The sequence below is a fragment of the Protopterus annectens genome, chromosome 8.part0 (assembly GCF_019279795.1).
Source record: "Protopterus annectens isolate FY-2018-M chromosome 8.part0, PAN1.0, whole genome shotgun sequence".
In the NCBI taxonomy this organism is placed as follows: domain Eukaryota; kingdom Metazoa; phylum Chordata; order Ceratodontiformes; family Protopteridae; genus Protopterus; species Protopterus annectens.
Genome location: NC_056741.1, coordinates 1,348,854,693 through 1,348,881,006, shown reverse-complemented (window position 1 = coordinate 1,348,881,006; position 26,314 = coordinate 1,348,854,693). Strand labels below are relative to the sequence as shown.

Below are 26,314 nucleotides of genomic sequence, written 5' to 3'. Positions count from 1 at the left end.
TTTTTGCTATAGTACAAGGAACTAATGATATCTAGTGCCTGGACCTTGTATAACCCATAGTTTTATTTATTTAATTAGCCTAATGATAAACATAGAAAAACATGGAATTAAAACATGAATCTAGTACTCTGTACAGATACATTTTGTTTATCTATCACCCTTGGTGAGTCATCAGAATTTTATTTACACTCTTACTTGATCACATATTTATTTGCATCCTAGGTATATCATCAAAACTTCTAAAATTCTATTTAACCTACTGTTTAAGCTTCACACAAAAACTAAAGTAACAATTCTTACCACAGACAAGAACACTTCCAAAACAGACTACTGTCTAAATAGATACCACACTTCTTTCAAAGAAAAAACTAAAATAAAAAAAAATTCCCATTCACTTTAATTTAAAAATAATGTTTACAGACTGCACAGATTAAATACTTGTACACCAACCTCCCAAAACACTGCCCAATTAAATGAAACCCTTAGAAACTAAATCTGTTTAAATTAGAAATAAAAAAAAGTAAATAAAAGAACAAAGACTGTACTGAAACCTTGACCATGACTAGTCAGTAGAAACATGCTTTACCAGTAAAATGGTCTACAGTTTGTCTAAACTACCTAAAATAGATTAACTTAATACATAATGAAACAACAAAATCAACAAATTCTAATGCAGCACTCACTATCCTACTAAACACATCAGAAATGAACATTAAAAAAGATAAAAAGAATACCTTAAAAACTACAGCACAAAAACCACAAACGAAAGTCCATTCACAAAAACCTACACCAACTATCTAAAACATTTTTCAATACAAAGTTAAGCAATTGTTGTAGCCTACTGACATCAGTGAGAAGCATTGCTAAAACACACAGACACACGTAGACATGCATGTGCGCGTGCGCACACACACACACACACACACACACGCACAGACACACACAGACACACACATACACAGACACACACGTACACACACACACGCACACGCACACACACACACACACACACACACACACACACACACACACACACACACAGAATGGATGCATCGGCTGATACATGAAATAGCTTGTACTGCAGCATTTGGGAATCCTGTTCGTGACTTCTGTCTTTGGTACTTGTCACAGCACTCATTCCCTAAACCTACAATACAAACTATTTCATGTTATCACCACATCCCCATGTTTTCTAAACACAGATATATTTTTGTTTCTTCAAAGGCAGTTGGGTGTGAATTTGTACTTAAAAGATTATTCAGACCATTCTCTTCCTTTGCTGACATAATCATAGACTATATTCTTCCAATTAATTTTAAGCTAATTACAAAATGTTTGGTGCTTAACCTTTGATTGTGCTACAGTTTATATACATTACATTTTAGGAACATCTTCTGAAAGTTTTTCTTTTTTGTTTGTCTTTGTATATGCAATTTGAAGTTCAGCAAATAAGCCTTCTTACCATTTTCCATTCCTAAATTGCCTTAAACCTTTCTATTGAACATTATCTGCTAACGCAGACATATTTACCCCATATATATTCAACTGAAAGGTATTAAACTCATTCAGTTAGAGCATGATGGACTGGCATATCTTTCTTCTTCCAGGTAGGAATAGGATAGGAATCAGAGAAATGCATCACACTGTGTTCAGCATGCATGCTGTATATGGTTTCTGTACATTTCTCAGTTACATACATAACACTTTACAGCATTCAAATGATAACTTATTTTTTTTCTTTTCAACAGTTCCAGTGTCTGGTCCTCAAATTACAATTTACAAAAAATATATCCTACCGTATGCAGTGAACATGAGCTGCAGGGTTCAGCAGGGCACAGACCCTATATATGCCTGGTTCAAGGATGGACAGCTGATTTCTGAAAGCACATACCGCCTGTTCTCTAACAACAGTGATACACTGCTGATCACAAACATAACAGAACAGGATTGTGGTATTTACATTTGCTCTATAAACAATCAGCTATCTAGGACAGAGGCTAAACAACAGGTTGCAGGTAAGTCAATAATGTATCATTGTATTAACCATTATCTGTGAAACTTAAAACATTTCATTATTTTAGTTGTTAATGTATATTTATGCATGGTGATAGTGGAAGATAAGGAAGAAAAATATATAATTTTGCAAAAACTAGCTAAAGATGTAATAGAACATAAGTACTGGTATGAAAATTATAGGATTAGAAGGACATCTTTCTTTATTTCCTGTGGCAAAACATCATTTACCTGATGCTGCATGGTTTGTCTTGGTTCTATGATTACTGTATGTGAGTAGAAGCCCATTTCATTTTTTCCCAGTAGTTTATTTAGAGTGTTTTGATTGTGCATTGTGCACTGCCACTAATAACTGTTCCTTGGTAATGGGGTAGGAAGTAACGCTGACAACCTAGGTTCATGTAACAGCTGAAATGTCACAGGGATGGTTATGGGACAGAGAAACGGAGCCACCCTGGCTGTCTCATCTCTCTCAATGGGTTGGTGAGTGATGTCTATCTACCACTGCAGTACAGCCTCTGCTGGAGATGAGGGGAACTGCAGCAGGTGATTTGTATGAATAGAGAAGTTGAGCTTCAGTAGGTGACTTGTATGAATGGAAAAGGTAAGCTTACAATATGGCTGTTGTAGTCCCTAAAGAAGATACACAATTTCCTATTCGTGACATTGCATGATTGTCGCTGGGAATGGATCAGCATTCTTAGAACAAATTTAAAAGGGATGATAAGCACTGGGGACAGAATGTGCTGAAATTTTTTCTTCCCTTATGTGATAGCGTCACACCCTGATGAAAGTCTCTTAAGACATGAAGTACTGGACGTGGTATTTTGTCTTGCTTCCCTATTTAAAGGAAAGTTAAATAAGACATACAGTTGTTTACTTTTCACATATGAGAAGGAACAGTCTTTGTGATTATGGGACATTAAGGATGGGAGTACCCCACTCACTTTTTTCTCACCCTACCCACTATAAATGAGAATAAAAAGACTTACTTCTATAGTGTTAATACATGTTTCTCCAATATTAAGCAACCAGGAAAAACAGTTCTATCAGTCAGCCAGTTGGTTATATAAGTCTGTGACTTAAACAGAGCATGTTGGAGAGAATGATATGTGTCCCAGAGACTCTCCCTCATATGGAACAGGCTTGCCATTCATGTGAAGCTGAGTTCGTTTATTACCCTGTTTAAGCACAACCTAGAGAAGTGGAATGTGGATTAGGAAATTTACACTGGGCCTGGCACCCATGTCCCTTATGGAGATAGGTATCTTATAAATGCCTGGCCCTCAATGTCATATTTTGATACTGGACATCATTATTCTTTCAGGAAAACTTGGCTAGGCTTAGAAATGCCCCCTGGGTCATTAGTCTAGTAACAATATATGAATCTATGACAAAAAAAACACATTTGTAAAGCTATCATATTATGATTATACAGTATTTGGAAAAACTAAACTGATTGATCTTCAACAAGATTTTCTTCCAAATCATTATTATTTTTATATAAGCAATAAAAAAAACTGATAATGATAGGCTTTCTATTTGTGCTGGTCTGGAGCATTAAGTATCTGTGTTCAGTTATGCCAGGATTCTTAACAAAAAATGTCCATGCTTGAGGAACTCCTGCAATTTGAACACATCTATATATGTGTAATCACTAAGACATGGTTTCAATGTAAAGAATGTACATCCTCTATACCTGGGTTTAGTATCTACCATGCCTTCCTAATATTTTTCAGGGACCCCATTTTCTCTCAAAAGATTTGTTGTGACCCTAATTTTGAACTACTAGAAATCACAGTTATTCTGGCTAAGGCTGATAATGACTTCACTTGTACTTGATGAAGCTCTTCTGTATCAATGGGAATGGACAGTGAATTCCAGTTTGCAGTCATTGCTGCATTTGGTCAGCCATACATCAGGGTTTGTGGTAAGGACGTCAGAAAATGATATACCAAAAAGGAGAGATCCCACTACTGAGGCCTGTGCTACTTCACTATTTACCTTCTTATTTTCTGAACTTGCACCTGATGCCTCAATTGTGACAGTTTTACCCTTCAGTCATTTTGCAATAGATAAGGGTCTGCCTTTGATTTTTTTAGCTTTGGCTGGATCCAGTTAAGATGTGTGGACTCAGTGGTGACTGTCTACTGCCTCTGAAACCCTCTCAAAGAAATTTATGAAATTAGACAGGATCCACACATGACAAAACCAAACTGTTGTGGGTCCAGTTGTATAAGATTTTTAATATCATAGTTTAAGAGGTCAACTATGATACAGTCCATATTCTTATAAATTAGGCTAGTTAGGCTGAAGGTCCTGTAATTCCCATGGTCTGCGGTAGGGCCCCCTTTGTGTAGGGGCACTACTAGGGCTGTTTTCCAAACTTCAAGGACATACTTTGTAACTAGGCTTAAGTTAAACAAGTGTAGGAGGGGGTTCAGTCAGGGCATGTCTGACACTATTAATTAAGCATACAGGTAAATTATCCAAGCCCATGGAAGTGGTGTTCTTAGTTTTAGAGGTTATACCCAGGACACGTTCTATGGTGATGATGAATGGGACTCGTGGTTGTGTTAAATTTCAAGGAATGTTTCTGGAGTAAACTCCCTTGGAAAAGTAGGAAGCCTTCATATTAGAGGACCAGTATCCTTGCTCTTGTCCTCATAAATATGGCCCCATCATGCGCTCCTCCCTGCATCTCATCTTTTCTTTTTAAATCACATCATACATCCATGACCCTTTTTAAAACTGGAGGTACTTCCACTGCAAATACTGCAGTATTCTGAGACTTATTTAAGGCTAACCTACTACAATTTCTTGATAATTTAAGGGAATTTAATTATAATCTCTCATTATCAGAGTCCATTCCTAAAGTGGCCTCCTATGCCTCTGCCTCCTTTTCACACTTTGTCACTATTTACACCAAATACACATTGAAATTCAAGAACTAGCCCTTATGGTGGAATATGGCTCCCTATTTAAATGTCTGTACTCAAAATGCCAAATGCTAACAAGCAAAAAAAAAGACAGAAACTACTGGAAAAGAATGAATCTCAAACATTACTCTTCTCCTTTAAACTTCTTTTTTGCAGGGGGGAAACCTCCCCCCCAAAGTTATATATACCAACTCCATGATCCCTACACCTCAGTGAAAAGGGAATATTCTGGGAAATGGCCATCTCAGACTTAATATATATATATATATATATATATATATATATATATATATATACACACACACACACACACACACACACACACACACACACACACACACACACACACACACACACACACACACACACAAGTCCATATTTTCAGCTATTCAGTCTCCATGTTTTGGGACTTGTTCTACTGGGTCTCAACATTATAAATGGTCACCATGGAATACTCATATGAATAAACTCTATAATGAGAGTAAGAAGTTACTCAATACAGGTCTCACTCCAGCTACCTAGAGAACAATGAAGCAGGCTAACAAAGAGTCTAAGGATGCCATTAGCAAGTTTAAAACTGAATATGAACTTAAAATTGTCATTTACCTAAACTAGCCATTAATTAGGGGACCTGATTTGCAGAGGGATAAAGCCCTTACTACACTCCAGACTACAGGTGTTCGATTAAAGCATGAGCACTGGTTGGGGCACATGGTTAGGATGGGAGTAAGCGGACAAAGTTTGGTTGCTCCCTTCTTGGAGAATGGATGCATCCTAGATTTGATGCAATAAAGCAGCTAAGACTCTGACGAGCTTTGTCTTGCGTAAGCAGCATGCTGTTTAGTCGGAAGATTGGGCATGACCAGAAGTATGTATGTATACTCCTCCCAAGGGCAGTAATTGAGGAGCTCCCAAGGCTGCTACTTGTCTAGCAGGAGTTACAGCAGACTCCACAGCAGCAGTATGACACTGCACCAGTGCCACTTATCTCCTCCCTGGCCTTGGATGTGGATCAGGTTGAGCCAAGGGAAGAGGAATGAGAAAAGAAGCTGATGGCAGCTGTGAGGATAAAAAAATAACTATAAATCTTGTTTTGAGCTTGACAGTAAGTAAAGAACTAATACCAAACAATGCTTGGGGCTTGTCCACAACAATATTTTATTTATTTATTTATTTAACATTTGTTGACCGGGAAAGTCCGACTAAGTTCCACAGATCCTGTTTTCAGCGGTGGCCCGGGGAGAAACGCTCCAGAAGCATGTCTTTAGAATGTGGGAGGAAACCGGAGTACCCAGAGGAAACCCACGTGAACACAGGGAGAACATGCAAACTCCACACAGAAAGCACCCCAGCCGAGAATCGAACCGGAGAACCTCTTGCTGTGCTAAGACCCCTTGGAGATATCTAATACACTAGGTGACAAGTTTAGTGCTAACTTTCCACCACCTACATTTATAACTCTTCCCCCAGTCCTAGCTTCTACCTAAAGGCACTAAAGAACAAGTCCTCATGGTCCTCTAAAAAAGCAAACATGATGCCAATGGTCCAGATAATATACCAGTTTACATAATAATTAGTGCCAAATATGGTCCATCTGAGCCTCTACCTACTGTTTTTAACCTGATCCTGTCCACGGGTTACATTCCTGATGTCTAGAAAGCAGCAATCGCAATGATATTACATAAAGAAGGCCATGCAATGACATCTGGTAATAAAACACCTATTAGTCTTACTAGTCTGATATGTAAGGCTGGGGAAAGTATAATTTCAAATTCTATAAATTTAGATATTGAAAAACCTATTAACTTTGGACATAAATCAGTTTGATTTTGCCAAAATCAGATCCTGTCTCTTCAACCTCTTTGCCTACTTCATAAAAGTCAATGAAAAAGTGGATAATGTTATGCTGTACATACAGCATACCTAGACGTGACTAAAGACTATTTCCCCATGTAAGTAGTATTCACAATCTGATTAAACTAGATATAAATCCATATCTTGCATGATGAACATCAAACTGGTTGACTCCCACAGTCCATGTAATAAGGGTTTCTAGTGCTTTTTGTGTGTGTAAAAGCACTTCCAGTGGAGTACCATAGTGGTCTGTGTTGGGCCCTTCTTCTTCAGTATTTACTTCTCTGATCTCCAAATTAACATCCATGGTGTATATTTATCTAAATTTGCTGATGACTGCAAAGTGGGTATTAGAATTTGACTGCCAAATGAAATGCTCTTACTACAGCAAAGATGAGACTATACCAGTACTTGGCGTACTAATAACAGTCTCAAACTAAATACAAAGCAAATATAGTGCAGCTCAGTCTGGAAAAAAATCCACCTCATATCACATTGTGTGATATACCCTTTGAAATAGATATGGTCATCAGAGAGCTGATATCTTTGTAGGTAACTAGTCACCACAACAATTAGAAAATAATTTTATCTTCACCAACTTATTTACAACGCCATCTCTTCTAGATCCAAAGGTTTACTTCCCTTATATCCTCCTCTCTCATTAGGCCAGTTATAAAATACAATGTTGTCTTTCTCACATACCTTTTAAAGGATATTACACAATTTCAGAAACTTCAGAGATTGCTAAGATCACAGGCCTCAGTTTTCTCATTTATTATGATAGCCTGGCAGCCCTGTTCCTTTATTTAGTTTCCAATCAGCCCCACCAGAGAGAACTGTGTTTAGCTTATTGATCTATGTAGGACCCTACCATCAATGACCTTCTGTACTTCCACAGAACAAATGGTTCTTCAAATACTAATGTCCTAGGATGTAAATTTTCATCAACAAATAAAACACATTAATGTGATATTTTCATATCCCACTGCATTCTGTACCTTTAGAACAAACTACATGTAGAAGAAGGTAGTAACCTGGACACTATTAAAGTTAATCTTTATAACTGGATTGGAAGTTACAAGTTCTTCCTAGGTCAGACTGGAGGGAACTAAACTATGGGCTCAACTGGCTTGGCACATAATGGTCTGAAGACTGACTACATAGTGTCCATTTACAGATATAAAGTATTCGGTCTGGACTTTTTTTCAAGTGTTCCATTTTTGCTCATCCTAGAATTGTCTGTCCCTCCTTTGCACTTGTTGATTTTTTTCTGAAAGAAGCATTTGTTCCACCTGGTAACCACTTCCTGCAACTCCCATTTATCTTATGCCTTTGCTTCCTTCACCTCCTTTGTTGCCCTGATACTTGCTGCTGTGCCTCCTCAACATCCTCATCTCTTCCTTCTATCTTTTGCACTACACAGTACCCCTCACTTTTATGTATCTCCACACTGACCTTCTCCTCTTTTTGCTTCTTTCTCAAATCCTTGTCCATTGCCCTGAGTATTGTATCCCTTACCCACTCCCTTATGGTATTTACTCATTCAGTTTGTCACCAGTACCCTACTACATTCATAACTTTCTTCCCATGCTCATCATAATCCACTTCCCTAAAATTTCACACCATCTTCTTTGCGTTTGTGTTCTCACCCTTCTACCCACTCTAAGTCTTGTTCTTGCTTTGTCTAATTGGAATATTAATATGTGTATAAATAATACAAATTCAGTCTGTTACTTATATACACTACCCTCCAAGCAAAAGGCAGTGGAGCCTGAGGGTGGATGTTGGCAAGGCACACATGGCCTCTAGTCAAATTTGCCTTATATATCCTATGATTCTGTACTACAATTTTTATTAAGAGATCTGTGTTACCCAACAAAATGCAAGATTCGGACTGTGCGATTAAATTATTTTTGCAGCTAAATTATGTTTACCATTATGTTTTCCATCATATGTTATTCTGTTTTATTTCAAAACATTTGTTAACATGCAGTTCTGATTACTGAATATATATAGACTGTAACATATTAGCAGATTATAACATGGGGTGGAGTACCTGATGGACTGAATTTATGAAGTTAACCCAATTGTTAACTATAGGTGCTGTGTAAATGCAAGCTATTATGCTATTATTTTAGAGTATTTACAGTAGACTAACAACAAGGGTATGTGTCATGGAAGTACGAAAGGAAGAATAGGCACTTGCAAACTAATACCTTGAACTCATACTGAGTTTCAACAAAAGGAAACTCTCAGACCTGAGAAAAATGTGAGCCATTTATTTAACATTTAGTTGCCAGTGTAGAATGAGTCCGCGGTGGTGGTGCTGCGGTGGCGTTGTCGCCTCACAGTAAGATGCTGTCCGGTTCGATTCTCAGCTAGACCGTCTTCTGCATGGAGACATGCGTGAATGGGTGTACCTTCATTGAAGGTTGTGCATCAGGGCTGGTAACTCGGCACATAAAAATCAACTACCAATCATTAGTGGACCGGAGTTCCGCTGTGGTGACCCCTAACCGGGAAAAGCCGAAAGACTCAACAACAAGTTGCCAGTATAGAATGAAATCTAAGACTAAAACAAGGTATTTTTGTCTCTGCTAATCTAGCATTGTTGCTGTTCTTCAAAAGGTGAAATAATGAGTAAGCTTTCAAGTCTGAGGCTTGTTTTTTGAAGCTTTAATCATGACCAGAGATGCATATAAGGAATAACTGATGGCAGACCACATGGGACCAGGCATAATTACATGTGTAAATGCTTTGTGCAAATTGGCAGATGCATTAAATATTGGATATAATTCTAGCATTTTATAATTTAGCAAAAGAAGGATATCATTAAAATAGGCAATGTGTGGTGCACCTGATAATCAAAGTATCTGGGAGCTGCAAACTTAATTCTGAAATATCTATAGTTAAAGATCACCCATTCTCCTTAAAATTTAATGTACATAGTCATTTAATCTTCATTTATTATTATAAAATAAACTGCCATAAAATGCACAAAGTATGTCATCATCAACAGAAATTCCAGGTAGCTTTTCATAAGCAGTCCACTTACTGAAGCTGCAGCACTTAGGCCAGAAAACTATTTTTGTTTTTCACTTCAAAGTTGGCTAAATGATGAGGGAACAGCTTCTGCATCCCTGCCTAGTGGATAACAATGATGTACCCCACTGCAGCAGTGGTTCTCTGTTAGGCAAAGTATCACCCTTCACACTTAACTCTACAGCTCACAGATAGCCTCTAGTACAAGGTATGGAGATTACAAAGTATATAAAAAGAAAAGTGTACGGTAGCATATAATACAGCAGTTCTTACAGATATACATCTAAAAGTCAGTTTAGAAATACAACACTATGTTTTCTTGATAATGCATTTTATCACCAACATTTTATCAATGTTTCTCTTTTCATTACCTGCAGCTGAAGACTTCCCAGTGTGCCCTTCTTCTGCTCGCATGAGCACTGGAGAAACTGTTGCTTGTGTTGCTGGGGTGTTTTGTCTCATAAGTCTCATTGTATTAGTTCTTATGGCCCGACGTTACAAAAATCACTACCAGGGTAAGAACAATATATATTTATATATATATATATATATATATTACTTTTGGAATAATGTCTGCAATGCCTATTATTAGAAAGAAAATGGCTGGGGTTTTCTTTATAGTTCAAGCCATGCAATGCCATAAAACAGGTATTAATAAAAAAAAAACACTGTCAGAATTATTTATGGATAGAAAATGGCTGTAGACAGAAAGGATGTAGAGTAAAACGCATAAAGCAAAACATCAGCCAAGTGAAAACAATAAAAGTAAAATGTAATTTGCATGTGATAGTTGTGGTAAAAATGCATCTGGACAATAAACACTGTGGACTAGAATATACTAACATGGATCTACTTTCTAAATCTCCAGAATACACATAATTGCCCTAAAGATTCAAAATCAAACCTTTTTTATTTACTTATTTTGCTATCTGGAGCAACTTTAAACATTTGGAGCAGTTTCTATACAAATGTTATTCGTCCCATTTAGGTTGCATACAGAGTTACTTTTTTATGTTTCTAATTTCTCCACTGCATGACCTTTGACAGTTGCAATAGTTGCTGGGGCCTACCTTGAATAAATCATACTTAAAACACACCACTGTCCCAGAAAAAAAAACATGCTTCATTTTAAGATTTGTACAATTTTAGAAAAACAACTAAATTTCCACCTCTGCCTTTATATCTGTATAGCCAGCCCTAGAGGAGGTGTGTGTTTTGTACCTCAGGCCTCACTGCGGAATCAGTGCAGAAGTCCACAGACTTTAAGTAATGTGTGAATCCTCAGTGGAGTAACCCATGCTATGTTCTGGAAGAACATCTCCAAAAACATGAACCATCGTATGCGTAACCCAGGACACTGAGTTTTTAGATTGTTATGAATGCCACACTCATGTTGCCAGCAGATGTCATCTCATCATGTCATTTTTACTAACATGTGCCCTTTCAAAAACTCTTTTTCAAGGTATTACAATATTTGAGTTGGTTATTTCTGTACAACAATAATCAATGTGAGAAAACTGTTGCATAAGATATCTGCAGTCTGTAACACACAAGTTTACAGATAACACTTACACTCACACACGTGCATGCACACACACACACACAAACACACACATAGAAACATAATTCCACAATCAACTGTATTTTGCAGGAGGGCTGCTATTTTTAAGTATACTCCTTATGCCTTACTTCCACTACTGACCTTCCTGCATGTCTTGGATCACTATTCCCCATATGCCACCCCAGTATCCCTTGTCTTTCACCAATGACTGTGCCATGCTGCTTGTGTTATTAATCAACTTCCAATATGGCTCTCTGTTTTGAGGAATAAAACCTTGAGATCAATGGTAAATGCTTACTTAGGCTAAATAAACAAAGACTTAAACACCGTCCAGTACTCTGATAGTGGTAATTGTATCATCTGTGCAAAAATTAAGCATTTCTGGTGGTACTTTATATATGATGTTGGTGTCATAATATAACATCACTATAATGTTCCATCAGTGTTGTCCATTTTCATTCTTCTTCAACTTATGGGTTTGGATCCGATCCCTCGGATACGACTCAGTCGTTGCTAAAGCTCATGACAACCAAAAACTCTCGAACGTCTCCCTTATCCACAATGCACCAACCCCAAGTACCTCAGATCTTGTTTGCAGACTTTAGCAGAAAAGAATATTAGTCATCACATAGTGATGAGACTATATCTGGAGTTCAATATCAGGGAAGTTATGTCCCCTAACCACTCACTCTTCCAGTTGTTTTCTATGGATAGGTGTTGGAGGGAGGGGAGTTGAGGAAGAATGAAAATGGACAACACAGATGTAACATTATGGTGAGCACATAACTTCTTTGTCTGATGCTGTTGTCAATTTTCATTCTGTACTCAACTTATGGGACACAGTCCCCAGCTACCTAAAATCCTGGGTGGACTCAAGGAAAGATATTCCTGAGAACAACTGAAGCAAATGATGCTCTACCTCTGGAGACCAAATCCAATTTGTAATGTATAATAAAAATATGGGGAGTAGCCCAAGTTGCTGCTGCATATATGTCATCCATGGACACTCTAGTCTGAAAAGCTGAAGAAGATGCCATGGATCTAGTTGAATGAGCTCATAATGGTTTAGATAAAACAATGCCCAATTTGTTATAAATAAAAGAAATGCAGTCAGCCAGCCATCTGACTAAAGTTACTTTGGTAACCGGTTTCCCCAACTTTATTTCTGAAAATTAACAAATAATTGTTCAGTTTTTCTGATTTTTTTCATTCAATGTAGGTAAAAATTAAATTGTCTGTGAACATCCAGTAAGTGTAACATGTATTCGCCCTTGTTACCAAATTTAGGAAAGAATACTGTCAAATTAATGGACTGACTGATATTAGAGTCTAATACCACCTTAGGGAGAGAGGATGCATTCGTTTATAATGTAACTCTATCTTTGTGAAAGATCAAGTATGATGGTTTTGAAGACTGAAGGCTTGAATCTCTGAAATTCATCTGGCAGAGGTAATGGCAACTAGAAATATTGTCTTCCAAGACAGATATTTAAGATCACACCTGGATGCTGGTTCAAAGGGAGGATGGATAAATGCTTGCAGTACCAGATTTAGATCCCATGGTGGAGTAGGGTCTTTAATAGGAGGTCTTAAAAGAAGAGTGCTTCACAAAAAGGTTTTGCAGAGCTTATGAGAGGCAACAGAAAAACCTTCAAATTCAGTGTGAAAATTCAATGTCACTGCTAATTGGACCTTGACTGTTGAGGAACTAGCTCCTTCTTTAAAAGGTAGGGCCTAAAATTCAAGGATGTTACATATAGGAGCTGAGAAAGAATCAACATTATTTTGATGTGCCTAGTAAGCAAACCTACATTTACTGGAGTAGAGTTTATGTATAGAAGGTTTATGGGAATATAAAAGTATGGGTCGGACAGGGGAAGAGAGCATAGGTTGCCTGGCTATTCATGGAATTAGAGAAGCCAGGGGTTCAGCCTAAGGCATGGTGTAACTGGATGGGTCATGCCTGCCAGGTGAGACAGAAGGTCTGCAGTCATATCCAGAATCCAAGGATTGAGAAGTAAGTGAGGCCAAAGGAAGGGGAACCAAATCAGTAGAGGCCAGTAAGATGCAATGAGGATAACTTTACTCTTCAACATGGCAGATTTTTGAAGGATTTTCGGAATTAGCAGACTTTCTGGATACATGTAAAGTAAACTGGGCAGGGGGCCAAATGTGAAGTAGAGCATCCCGTGGTGATTCCTCCTGTGGGGCCAATTAGGGCAAAGTAGCTGCTGCATTTGTTTTTACAGGAGGCACAAAAAGATTGCAGCAAGGTTGTCCCCACTGGTGGAAAATAATGTATGTCACAATCTTGCTGAGAGACCACTCCTGAGGTAGAAGAATGCACCTGCTCAGATTGTCTGCTATCACATTGGACTTCCCCTGAATGTGTGTTGCTATAAGAAAGCAGTTGGATGAGATCACCAAATGCCACACCCTGAGCACTTCTCGACATGAGGGGTAAGATCTGGACCCTACTTGTTTGTTGATGTACCAAACTACTGGCATATTGTCCTTTTGAATTGTAATTGTCTCTGAGGGGAGAGCATCTTGAAGGGCATGCAACACTAAAAGCACTGTTCTCATCTCTAGGACATTTGATATGCAAGTTGGCCTCTTCAGGGGATCAAGTGCCTTGGACTGTTTTCCCCAGATAATGCCCCCCACCCCAACTGGGAAGCGTCTGTGGTCACTATGGCCTTGGACTGACAGAGAATGAATGGACGGCCTTGTAGAACCTGATCTGACTGTACCCACCACCTGAGATCTCTTTTGCATATGTGGGTGATTCTTATTAGAGTTGACATGGGTTGGTAGAGTATCGACCATTTTGTTGATAGCATCCACTCTAAAATCCTCATATGCAATCTGGCTAATGATACTAGAGTTATTGCCGGTGCCACTGAACCCAGACCTTGAAGAACCAAACAGGCTGAAATCCTGGTACTGCAAATTATCTTTCTGAACTGAGATCTTATTATCTGAACTCTTGATGGAGGTAGTGATGCTATGGATGATTCTGTGTTGAGAAGTGCTCCTATGAATTCTAAACCTTGAGTTTTCTCTAGCTGAGATTTTTTGCAGTTTATGGTTATCCCTAGAAGAGAACACATCTGGATAACCTGTTTTTTTGCCTTTAACATTTGATGCCTGGTTGGGACAGAAATGAGCCTGTCATCTAGATATGAAAATACCCGGAATCCCTGCAGTCTCAAGTGAGCTGCAGCTACTGCCATGCAATTGATAAACATCCTGGGGGCTGTGGTGAGACCAAAGAGCAGAACTCGGAACTGGTAATGACTGGCTCCCAGCCAGAAGCATAAGTATATTCTGGACTGTCTACTCATCTTTATGTGATAGTAAGCATCCTGAAGATTTATTAAGCACATCCAGTAATCCTTGCTCGGAAAGGGCAGAATGGACTGAACTGTGACCATCTGGAGCTTTGTGTGTTTAACTGACTTGTTCAATACACTGAGATCTAAAACTGATCTCCAGTCCCCTGTTTTCTTTGGTACTAAAAAGAATCTTGAGTAAGTACTGGATCCTATCTGGTCTGGCAGGACCTCTTGGATGACCCTTTTTCTAGCAGCCTTTGTACCTGAATTGTTGCTTGTTCCCTGACTGGTTGAAACATCAGGGACTTTTCTTGAAGTTGGTGGAGAAAGGGAAAATGGTATTATATAACCTCTGGAAATGATCCTCTGCACCCAAGTATCTGTTATTTCTAGCCAAGCTGTCTGGTGCAGGGAAAGTCAACTTCCAATTGTCTCCAGAGGAGGGCAATCGGGCTTCCTTTCAGGAACACTGCAAGAGTCTGCCAAAAAAAGAATCTCTGGACCCTTGCTTTTATGTGTCGCCTCTGCCTCGGGGTGGCATCTACCATTGGAGTCCCCCCCCCCCAGCCCTGGGGGAACTACCTCTACGGGTGTCCTGGAAAGGTCCCTGGGACTTTTTGAACCATGTTTTTCCACTACCTCATTAATTTCCAGAAAAAGATCTTTGAGAGATGGAAAAATGTATGTCCATGGCAGACAGGGTCTTTCCATCTTTTTCACACCTGGATAATGCAACTTTTTCCTTGGGGCCAAACAAAGACATGCTGTCAAAAGGAGCATTGACGATCAAAGACTTGAAGGGCTTTGCAAAATCTCATAGGCACATCCAGGTGTGTCTCCTTATGGAAATGCCCGAACCTGCTGCCCTTAAGGTTCCTTCAGCTACATTTGAAATGAGCTTCATAGAAGAATTGGAAATCCATTGCAGGGTAGCAAACTGAGAAATCACAGATGCTTGCACTTCTTCAGAAATGGACCTTGAGATGGTGTCAGAAAGTTTCTTAGTGAGGTCTCTCTATAACCTAGTGAAATGTGCCAGACAGTTCAATGACCTTAATGCAAAGGTCACTGACGTATAGACATGCTTCCCAAACCTATCCATCACCCGAGACTCCTTGTTGGGGGATGTTCCATCTTAGTGGCCACCACCAAGACCATGGCTTGTCCTCCTGTGCTGCCATAATTTTGTCAGGCCTCTGACGTACTGGTTCAATGGTGTTTCGATCCTTCCATGCCCACTGAGAGATCAACTCAATGAGCTCTTCAGCAGGAGGAGTCACCCATGAGGTAGACGGGCCACTACTGAACACCTCCAGGAATACAGACTCCTTTGCTGGGCTTCCAGTCACCTCTCTGTTTCAGGATTTCAAGGATGTCTTTGAATAGGACATCATCAGGAGGTGACCATGGGGACTCTTCACCTTCATCAAAGTCTGTATCTTCTGTGATCGATTCCTATGGGGAATTCAAGTACTTCCTTTTGCATGCCTTCTTCTTAGGGACCTCCTCTGTGGGATGTTATGGGGAGGTATCAGAAGAAGTCAGGACACCCTATTGGGAAGCCTGGGGTTTCAGTACCAGCTGTCCCTGTAGAGAAGAGAGGTGAGACTTCAAACACAGAGATGGCAAGGCTGCAGACTTAGGATCCGAGGTGGTAGGAACCATCTATGTTGCCAAGGCATACAAGGTTCTCTCTACAACCTCAAAGGCAGATCTCCCCAGAGAGAGATAGGATCCCACCTTCAAAAAGGCAAGCTTTTGGACCCTAGTCCTTCCCTGCTCTGAGGAGAATCCCCCCTGAGGTAGATGTCAGAGCTGAAATAACCCATGCTGAGGCCCTGAGGCAAAAAGATGGCTCTGAAAACCTTGGAGTCGACTTTAACATCTCAGATCCAACAGGGTATCCTTGCCTCTGAGAGCTCTCTGGATCCAACTGAACCAAAGTGCTCAGAGCAAGTCTCGGATCTGCAGATAAGGATATCCTTGTACCTCAGACAGATGGAGCCAGGTGGCTCAGACCCAAGGACTGTAAGCCTATGGTATGAGTCAGAGGAGGAACTGGTAAGGGGGGAGTAGTGGAAAATCAGACATGTTGACCTAAATTGTTAGGAGCTGAAGGGCACCTGTCAGACTGTGTGCCAAGAAAATTATTCTCACAAATCTCTCCACATCTTCTTCCTGTAAGACTCCTGGAAGAGTGAGTGGAAATTATAGACGGAGACTTGGGTCTTTCTAAAAAAGATGAAGGGACCCTGGAGGGGACAGGGTCCATGGAAGGGAAATATCTGGTCCTTGGTAAGACAATTAGACTTGCTAGACTGGACAATTTCTTTGATTGATCCAAGCAGTCTGATCTGAAGATTCTATCATTTTGTGTTTTCGATCTGATGTTGAAGTCGGATCCAATAATTCTTTTCTGGTTCGGATCCGAGGAAGAAGTCTGATCCGACAGTTTAGATTTTGTCTTTTTATGATGGAGGGGTTGGCTCCAAGGCCTCTGCAAAAGAGGAAAGAAACAATCCTTTGAGATGAGTGTATTTTTCCTTTCCATAATAGCTCTGGGATTAAACCCATGGCATATGGCAGTCTTCCTGTAAGTGCAGGGGGCCTAAGCAGTTACACATAAACTTTAAAAGTGTGTGCATCTAAAAAAAAAATGTTGTGCCCACATTTGAGGTATTTTTTAACCCCACAGGGCCTTTCTCCTTGTCAGCCATAACTCCAAAATTAAACCAATAAAACAGAAATTAACAGAAAGATAAAAAAGTGATAACTTCTCTTTCCAAACAGTCACAGCTATAGAAGAAATACCAACAATGGTAATTTAAAGCTAGAGAGAAACAGAATACTAACAATAGTATTCAAGAGTACGAGATGTAGGAGAGAAAAGAGAAAAGGATAGATTAATTTAGATGAAGCTGTAATAAAAGAAAAATGATAGGCAAGGGAGAGTAAATATACCTAAAATTAAACAAGTTTAGAAAAGGAAATATTAATTTTGATAAACAATATGTCATTTAGCTCGAACGTAGTGGTAACCATGACTTTCGCTTCAAGTGGCAAACAAGATCTGAGGTACTTGGGGTTGATGCATTGTGGGTAAGGGAGAAGCTCAAGAGTTTTTGGTTGCCACAAGCTTTATCAATGGCTGAGTCGGATCTGACGGATTGGATCCGAACACATAAGTAGAGGACAGAATGAAAACTGACATCTGATCAACATTTACTGGTCCCACATAGGTTGTAATGGATTTGTAAAATCTACATTAGTACAATAAAAAATGTTACATCACCTGTGTGTTCCACTGGGCTTTCTGTTAGTGAACATCATAGTGCATCTTTATTTTTACCCTACAAGTTTATAGAGAAACATCATTTGCTACTCAATCTGTCTAGAAAATGGGAAAAAAGTTATGTGCTCTCCATAATGTTCCATTTGTGTTGTCCATTTTCATTCTTCCTCAACTGTTGGGTTTGGATCTGATCCTTGGATCTGACTCGGCCACTTCTTCCAGCTCATGGAACACTGAAACTCTTGAGCTCCTCCCTTGCCCATAATGCCCTAGTCACCTAACATACCTCAGATCTTGTTTGCTGCTCCTTCTACCCGCAAAGCAGTAGGAATTATAAAATAACAGAATCCGGGACTCAAGTCCTCCAGTGTCTTTTGATCCTTCCAAGAGTTAAACGGGGGGGGGGAGCTGAGGAATAATGAAAATGGACAACACAGATGGAATCTTATGGTGAGTACATAACTTTTTTTCTGATGTCATCATTTCTTTCATTCATCAGTTGTTGGGACAGAGTTCCCAGCTACCTAAATCCTGGAAGGACTCTATGGAAGGATATTTCTGAGCCAAAGGCTGCTCTTCCCCTAGAGACCAGACCCAATTTGTAATGAACAATAAAGATATGAGGATTAGCCCAGGTTGCAGCTGAACAAATATCATCCAATAAAGATATAAATAAAAAAGCTGAAAAGTTGCCATAGACCTGCTGGAATGAGCTTTAGTTTGTGTTGATACAGGCAAATCCCCTTTTTTGTATACAGAGGTAATACAATCTGTCAACCATTCAGCTAAAGTTACTTTAGAAACTGGTGATTATTTGAGAAATTTGGAAAGAAAGCTGGAAGGTTAATAACACAATTAATATTGGATTCTGACACCACCTTGAAAAAAAGGATTTGGTCCATAAAGACACTCTAGCCTTATGAAAAATCAAATAAGGAGGTTTAGATGACAGGGCTTGTAATTCTGACACTCTTCTTCCAGAAGTAATAGCAACCAAAAATACAGTTTTCCAGGTCAAGAATTTTAGTTCACACTTGGCTGATGGTTCTTTGGTTAAAGTTTGCAAACCAATGTTTAAATCCCAAGGAAGGGCAGGATCTTTTAACCAAGACTGAAGTAGAAAAGTTCCTCTTAGAAAACTTTGCAAAGTTTGGAGGGTGCTAAGGTTGAATTATTTACTCCTATATGAATATTAGAAATTGCAGCTGATTGTACTTTTACAGTAGAGGAGCTAGCACCTTCATTAAAAATTGCAGCTAAAAAGTCAAGAACCTTAGAAATTGGAGATGAAAAGATCTATAAATTCTTTTGAGGTGCCCAAACAACAAATCTTTTCCATTTACTTTTGTAAAGTTTTTTGGTGATAATTTTGCGGATGATAAAAGAATGTGATGGACAAGGGATGAGAGCCTGGACTGCCTAGCAATCAATGGAACTGGAGAAACAATGCAGTCAGTTTGGGGCCTGGAATGTCCAAATGAGTCATGTCTGTGACAGTAGGTCTGGAGCTGGATCCAGGATCCAGTGCAGATGAAGAAGATTAGGTCAAAGGAAGGGAAAAGAAACAGCCAGTAAGGAGCAATGAGGATAACTGTGCTCTTCAATCGAGATGGTCGGCATGGTTGGCCCTACTGACAGAAAATCCTCTCCATCACTTTCAGGTTGAGAGACCACTCATGAGGCATTAGAAAAGACTTAACTTGTCTGCAGTCATATTGGACTTTCTCGTAATGTACGTTGCTATCAGAAAATAATTGGATGAGATCACCCATTGCCATACGTTCATAGCGTCTCGACAAAGGGGGTAAAATTTGATTTCCCCTTTGTTTGTTGATATACCAGACCACCAAGATATAGTCCATCTGGATCACAATAGTCCCAGGTGGGGAGAGTGTTTTGAAAGGCCTGTAATGCTAGGAGGACAACTGTAATTTCCAGGATACTGATACGAGTGTTGGCCTCTTCTGGGGACCATGTGCCTTGGACTGCCTTTCCCAAACAGTGCTCCCCCACCCAATCCAGGAGGTTTCTGTGGTCACTATGGCCTTGGGTTGGGGGAGAACAAAGGGACATCCTTCTAGAACTTGACTGGAGTGTATCAACCATAGAAGGTAATTTTTGCACACTTGCATTATTTTGACCTGACTGGATAATGATTGATGAAGAATGAACCTTTGAGTTGCAAGAATCCACTGAAGATATGGTACCTCGCCAATGGTACTAGAATGATTGCTGCTGACAAGGATTCCCAAGGCTTAAAAAGAAGAACTTTGAATGATCTTTTTGACCTGGAACTGATTAGTCTGAACTATACACAGAGAGGGGAAGCTGTATGAGTAACTGTACTGAGTAAGGCACCAATGAATTCCAATATCTATGCTGGTTCAGCATGAGATTTGCTGTGATTGACTGAAATCCCCAAGCAAGAGCATAACTGCAGTATGTAGTCTCTAGCTTGAATCAGATGATGTCTGGTTGGAGTGGTTATGAGCCAGTCATCCAAATATGGAAACACCCAGAATCTCTACAGTCTCAGTTGAGCTTTTGCTACTACTACCATATACTTGGTAAACACCCTGGGGGCTGTGGTGAGACCAAGGGGCAGAGCTCTATATTGGTAATGACTGGCTCCCAGCCAGAAGTGTAGATATCTTCTGGACTGTCTGTTCAATTCTATGTGATAGTAAGCATCCTCATGATCTATAGAGCACATCCAGTCATCCTTGTGCAGAAAAGGCAAGATGGACTGAACCGTGACTATCTGGAACTTTGTGTACTGAACAGATTGATTTAGGTTGCTGAGATCCAAAACTGGTCTCCAGTCCCCTGTTTTCTTTGGCAATAAAAAGAATCTTGAATAAGTTCTGGACTCGTTCGGGTCTGGGGGGACCTCTTGAATGACTCCTTTTTCCAGCAGCTTGTTTATTTCTAGTGCTGCTATATCCATCTGATTGGGTGGAACATCAGGTATTTTGTTTACTACTAGTGGGGGTGGCAGGGAAAATGGTATTGTATAACCTCTGGATATTATCCTCTGCACTCATGAATCTTTTGTAATTTCTAGCCAGGCTCTCTGGTGCAGGGATAATCAACCCCTGATGGTATCCAGAGATGGACAGTTGGGCCTCCTTTCAGGAGCGCTGGTCAGACCTGTCAGAGAAAGTACCTCTAGATCCCTGGTTATGCAGACCACCTCTGTCGCGGGGAGAGTGTCTTTCATTACAGTTCCCCCCTCTCCCCCAGGGGAAACTGTCTCCATGTGGATCTTGGGAGGTACCCTGGGATTTTCTGAACCACATTTTCTGTCAGCCTCATTGGTTCCTAGAAAAGGTCTGTTTAGGGGCTGAAAAATGTATGCCCACAACAGACAGGGTTTTCCCTTCCCACTCACACCTAGAAAGTGTGTCTTTTACACTGTGATCAAATAAATAACTTCTGTCAAAGGTAGCACTGAAGAAAGAAGATTTGAAGGGTTCCCCTAAGTCAGACAGTCATATCCAGACATATCTTCTGATGGAAATACCTGAACCCATCACCCATGAGGTACCTTCAGATGTGTGGGAGATAAGCCTCATGGACAAATTAGAAATAGCTTGAAGAGTAGCCAACTGCAAGGAAATAGTGCTTTCTACCTCTGAGGATGTGGTCCCAGTGAGGGATTTGGAAAGTTCCTTAATCATATCCCTCTGAAGTCTTATAAAATATGCCAAGTAGTTCAGCGACCTAACAGCAAATGTCACTGAGGCAAATGCATGCTTGCCAAATCTGTCTAGTGCCCTAGAATCCCTGTTAGGGGTGGGGACAAAGGAACTTTGTTCTGCTAGTTCCTTCTTTGTGGCTGGTACTACAACCAAGGCATCAACTGATACTGCCTTGCTCCAATAATTTCTATCCTTTGGTGGTGCCAAGATCCTATCTGGTCTCTTTGGGATAGACTCAATTGTATCAAGCTCCTGCCATGCCCATCAAGAGACCAAATCAATGAGCTCATCAGCGGGCAGAGTCACGCAGGAGGTATATGGGCCAGCTCCAAAGACCTCCAGGAATATGGACTCCTCATGGAAGGGTTGTCAGGGGGACTTACCACTTCTTTGTTTTGGGAGTTCTAAGATGTTTCCAAATGAAATGTTTTTGGGTGGTGTTCTAGGGGACCCTGCCCCTTCATCAAAGTCGGTATCTTCTGTGACATGCTCTTGTAGAGATTCTAAACGCCTCCTTTTACAATTTCTCTTCCTGAGAACTTCTTCAGTGGGATTCTCCAGAGATGTATCAGAAGAGATTACTATACCCTCCTGTGTGGTCTGGAGACAGGTTTGGGCTGGCTGTCCCAGTGGAACAGTTGACTAAGGCTCTGGACACAGAGTCAAAAGGAGATGGGTAGTCAGATCGAAGAGGGAAGAGAAGTCTAAACTCTTGGAACAGAGAAAGTGCTCGCCACTACCTCAAATGCAGAATGCTTTGGTGAAAAAGAAACCAGTGGATACAATAAGACATGCTTACAACCCACTGGCTTCCTCTGCCCCAAAGGCAAACTACTTGAGGAAGGAGTCTGAGCTGAGCTGTCTAGTACTGAAATTTTGAGGGGCAGAAATGGCTCTGACAGCTTCAGAGTCGACTCCAACATCTCAGATCCTGTGCTAACACTACGGCTCCAAGAGTCGCCAGCTCCAAAATGCTCAGAGTCAGGCCACTCATAGATGCCAGAAAAGTCGAAGATGTCAGCATCTTCAAATCCAAGGCAAATGACTCCAGAACTTTCAGATTTAATGGCTATGAAACTAAAGGATGGATTCGAGAAGGAGCCAAAATGGGGGAGTAGTACTGACAAGGGCCTATGGACCCGATGACGTCAGACCCAGAAGGCTCCAATCTGAATCTGCATCCTGAGGAATTTCCTCATCATCATGTCCACATTGGCTTCCCTCAGACTCTTGGATGATCGAACAGATGATGCTGTAGAAGATGGTCTGGAGTGTCATATTGGTAAATGTTCCAAAAAAGGGGAAGGGAGCCGAGAAGAGATAGCATTCGGTAACAGTTGAGGTGATTGGATCTGAGGAGATTTCTCCAGTCTACGTCTTGGATCTAAAATGGTCAGATCTAATACTTTAGTCATTTAGCAGCTGGTTCAGATACCACAGCCGAAGAAGTAGAGGGATCCAGAGATCTTTTTCTTGACTCTTTAGGGAGAGAATTTCCCTTCTTTTTAGTGGTTGGAGCCCCAGAGGTTGTGAAGCAGGTTTAGGTTCATAGGTAGGTACTAGGCTATTGGCCCTAGGGCCTATATAAGCCTAGCCAAAGGTACCCTGGCTTTCACCACCCAAGAAAATTATTTTCCTGTGCCACTGTCGAGCAGAGCCACAGAAGTAATCCCCGGGGTGAATTTCCTATCTCCCATCCAGTCATCAAGATTTTTCTTGAAGAGTGCTAATGAGGAGCTTTGTTTGATATAGATAGGTAGTTTGTTCCAGAGTATGGGAAGTCTCTGGGGCAGGAATCTATCCCTCCAGCATGTTCTGTTTATTGTGGTGACAAGGTTTAGGTCCCTAGAGCGTGTAGCTCATAGGGATTGGGATTTCTTTAAGTGGAGCATGTCTAAAAGCTCTGGGTTTGACATAGCTTTGTGTGTTAGGCAGAAATCGCCTCTGAGTAGGCAATATGCAACAGAGTAAAGCTGCAGTTTTTTGAGACGGTCTGCATAGAGCATCTCTTTGAGGCCGGTAATCCTCTTTGTAAGGTATTTCTGTGGCCTTTCCAGTTGTTGTAGATGTCTTGTGAGGTACATACCAAAAGGGGTATTGTACTCTATAATGGGTCTAATGAGTGACGAGTAGAGGGGAACAATGACCTCTTTTTTCCTGGATGAGAAACCTTTTGTGATGAGGTGTGCCATGTAGAAGGATTTCCTGACTACTGTGGTGATGTGATTATCAAAGGAGAGACTACTGTCCACTTGTGTCCCAAGGTCTCTTATCACACTTTCGGTGTTAAGTAGACTACCACCTATGTGGTAGTTCATGGGTACTGAGTTTTTACCAAAAGGGATGACAATGCACTTTTTGGCATTGAGTTTGAGGCCATGGCTTTGACACCAGGCATCTGTCTCAGCGAGGCCCTTTTCTAGGATGTCCACATCTTTTGGAGTTTTGATTATGGCTCCTAGTTTGCAGTCATCTGCGAACTTCATTAGCCAAAGACCTTCTGTGTTGGCCTGTACTTCAGAGAAGTAGATACCAAACAGGAGAGGACCCAGGACTGAACCCTGTGGTACTCCACTTGTCACTGGTCTGAAGTTGGATTTGGAGTCTGCTACTTTCACGCTGTGGGTTCTGTCAGTGAGCCAGTTGGCAACCCATCTTGTGACATAGGGATTTATACCTAGTTTAGTGAGTTTATCTATAGTTCCAGAGTGGGGGATGATGTCGAAAGCCTTGGCGAGATCTAGATAGGCTGTGTGAACCACCTTACCTTCATCTACAGCTTTGGTGACTGCTTCAAAGAAGTCTATCAGGTTTAGGAGACATGATCTGCCTTTTAAAAACCTGAACTGGGTGGGGTCCTGCGTTTGGAGATTACCAATGTCATTGTTTATAAGTTCCATGATGATACGTTCCATAGCCTTGCAGACCAGGCTCGTTAGGCTAATGGGGCGGTAGTTTCTGGGGTCTGTGGTGGCTCCCCCTTTGTGGAGTGGGATAACTGTCGCTGTGCGCCATTCAGTGGGCACATAGCCTGAGGTGAGGCTATGATTGAACATGGTACTTAGGTGGGGTGCTAGTTCGTTCTGTAGTTCATGTAGAACACAGCCTGGGATGTTGTCAGGTCCCATGGATGCTGTGTTCTTGGCTTTGGATAGTGTGTTTCTTACCTGTGCAGCCATGATTACAGGAACTTTGCATTCTTCTGATATAGAGATGGGCCCTTTAGGGGATGACAGGGGGGTAAAGTTAGCACTGAACCTATCTGCCAGGATGTTGGCAATATCAGTTGGTTCTGTATATTTATTGCCATTGTGCTGTAACTCAGAGCAGATCTGAGTGTTGCCATTGAGATTCTTGACATAGCTATAGAATGCTTTGTGGCTGTCTTTAGAGTCAGTGGCGATTTTGTTTTCATAACTAGTTTTGGAGGATTTTATGAGGGATCTCAGCTTCTTACTGAGGCTGACCAGGGAGTTTCTCCAATCATGGGATTTTACTCTTTTTTTGCAACAGTTTCTTTCTTCTGTTGTAGAGTTTGTTCATGGCAGGGGACCACCAGACTGGCTTCCTTTTTTTGGAGGATAGCATCTTGGTTCTGTTAGGGATTGCACGATCCATGCACTCGTGTAAGTGCTTATAAAGTGCATTTGTGTAGGATTCAGCAGTCATACCTCTATTGTCCGTCAGCATGGGTATCGTGAAGTTTGACACTTCTGTCTTAAGAAGCATGAAGTTGGCTTTGGAGAAATATTTTTACTGAGGTTTCCCTAATGGGGGGTGGGGGAGGGATGGGGATGTCTAGGGTGATTAGCTTGTGGTCGGATCTGACCAACAAGGAATTGACCTCTGGTGTGGAGCACCGGTTGCCCATGTTGGTAATAACCAGGTCTAGGATATTGCTGCCCCTGGTGGAGGTGTGGATAAGTTGATCCATGGCATTGGAATTTATGAATTCCAGAAAACGTTGAGCACAAGAGTTGGTGCATGAGTAGTTTTCCCAGTTAATGGTAGGGTAGTTGAAATCACCCATTATTATGGTGTTAGGTTGTACCCTAATATTTTCCAGTATATTAAGAAATGAGGAGTGGGAATCCTGGGGCATGGTGGGGGATCTGTAGCAAGCTACAATTTGGATTGCGGTCTTGCCCAGAGTTAGTTGCACATGGATAATCTCGGATGCATTATGCTGAGCAACTAGTCTGGAGGTGTAGATATCCTTAATGAATATGGACACGCCTCCGCCTTTAGTGTTTCGGTCCAGGTTAGATGGCCAAAAGGTGTGGTATGAATTATAGCCTGGTAATGCAGGGGTGCTCTCTGGAGCCTTGAACTAGGTCTCTGTCACTGCACAGATGTCGATGTTCTCCATTTTAAGGAGTGCCTCGAGAGAGTGCATTTTGAGGTTTAGACTTCTAGCATTGAGTGGCAATACCCTCAGATTCTTCTTGCCTGTACCTGTTAAGGTGGTGAATTTGTCATTTGAACCTTGCCTAAAAAAGGCACTATAGGGGTGGCTAGAGCCTTAGCCAGTATCCGGAATCCCAGGGGCGACAGGTGCAGGCCATCTCTGGCAA

At 40.8% G+C, this 26,314-nt stretch overlaps 1 protein-coding gene across 8 annotated transcripts in view; it reads left to right on the top strand.

Annotated features, from left to right (window-relative positions):
* The window catches only part of LOC122809420 (hepatocyte cell adhesion molecule-like), a 358,687-nt gene that overhangs the window by 181,677 nt on the left and 150,696 nt on the right, over positions 1-26,314 (top strand). For 6 of the 8 annotated variants that reach the window (XM_044080912.1, XM_044080905.1, XM_044080904.1 and 3 more), the window contains 2 exons: positions 1,749-2,015; positions 10,226-10,363. In XM_044080912.1, coding sequence (XP_043936847.1) covers positions 1,749-2,015; positions 10,226-10,363 — 405 coding nt within the window. The remainder of the gene's footprint in view (positions 1-1,748; positions 2,016-10,225; positions 10,364-26,314) is intronic. The other 2 variants (XM_044080909.1, XM_044080911.1) reach the window with 1 other exon arrangement.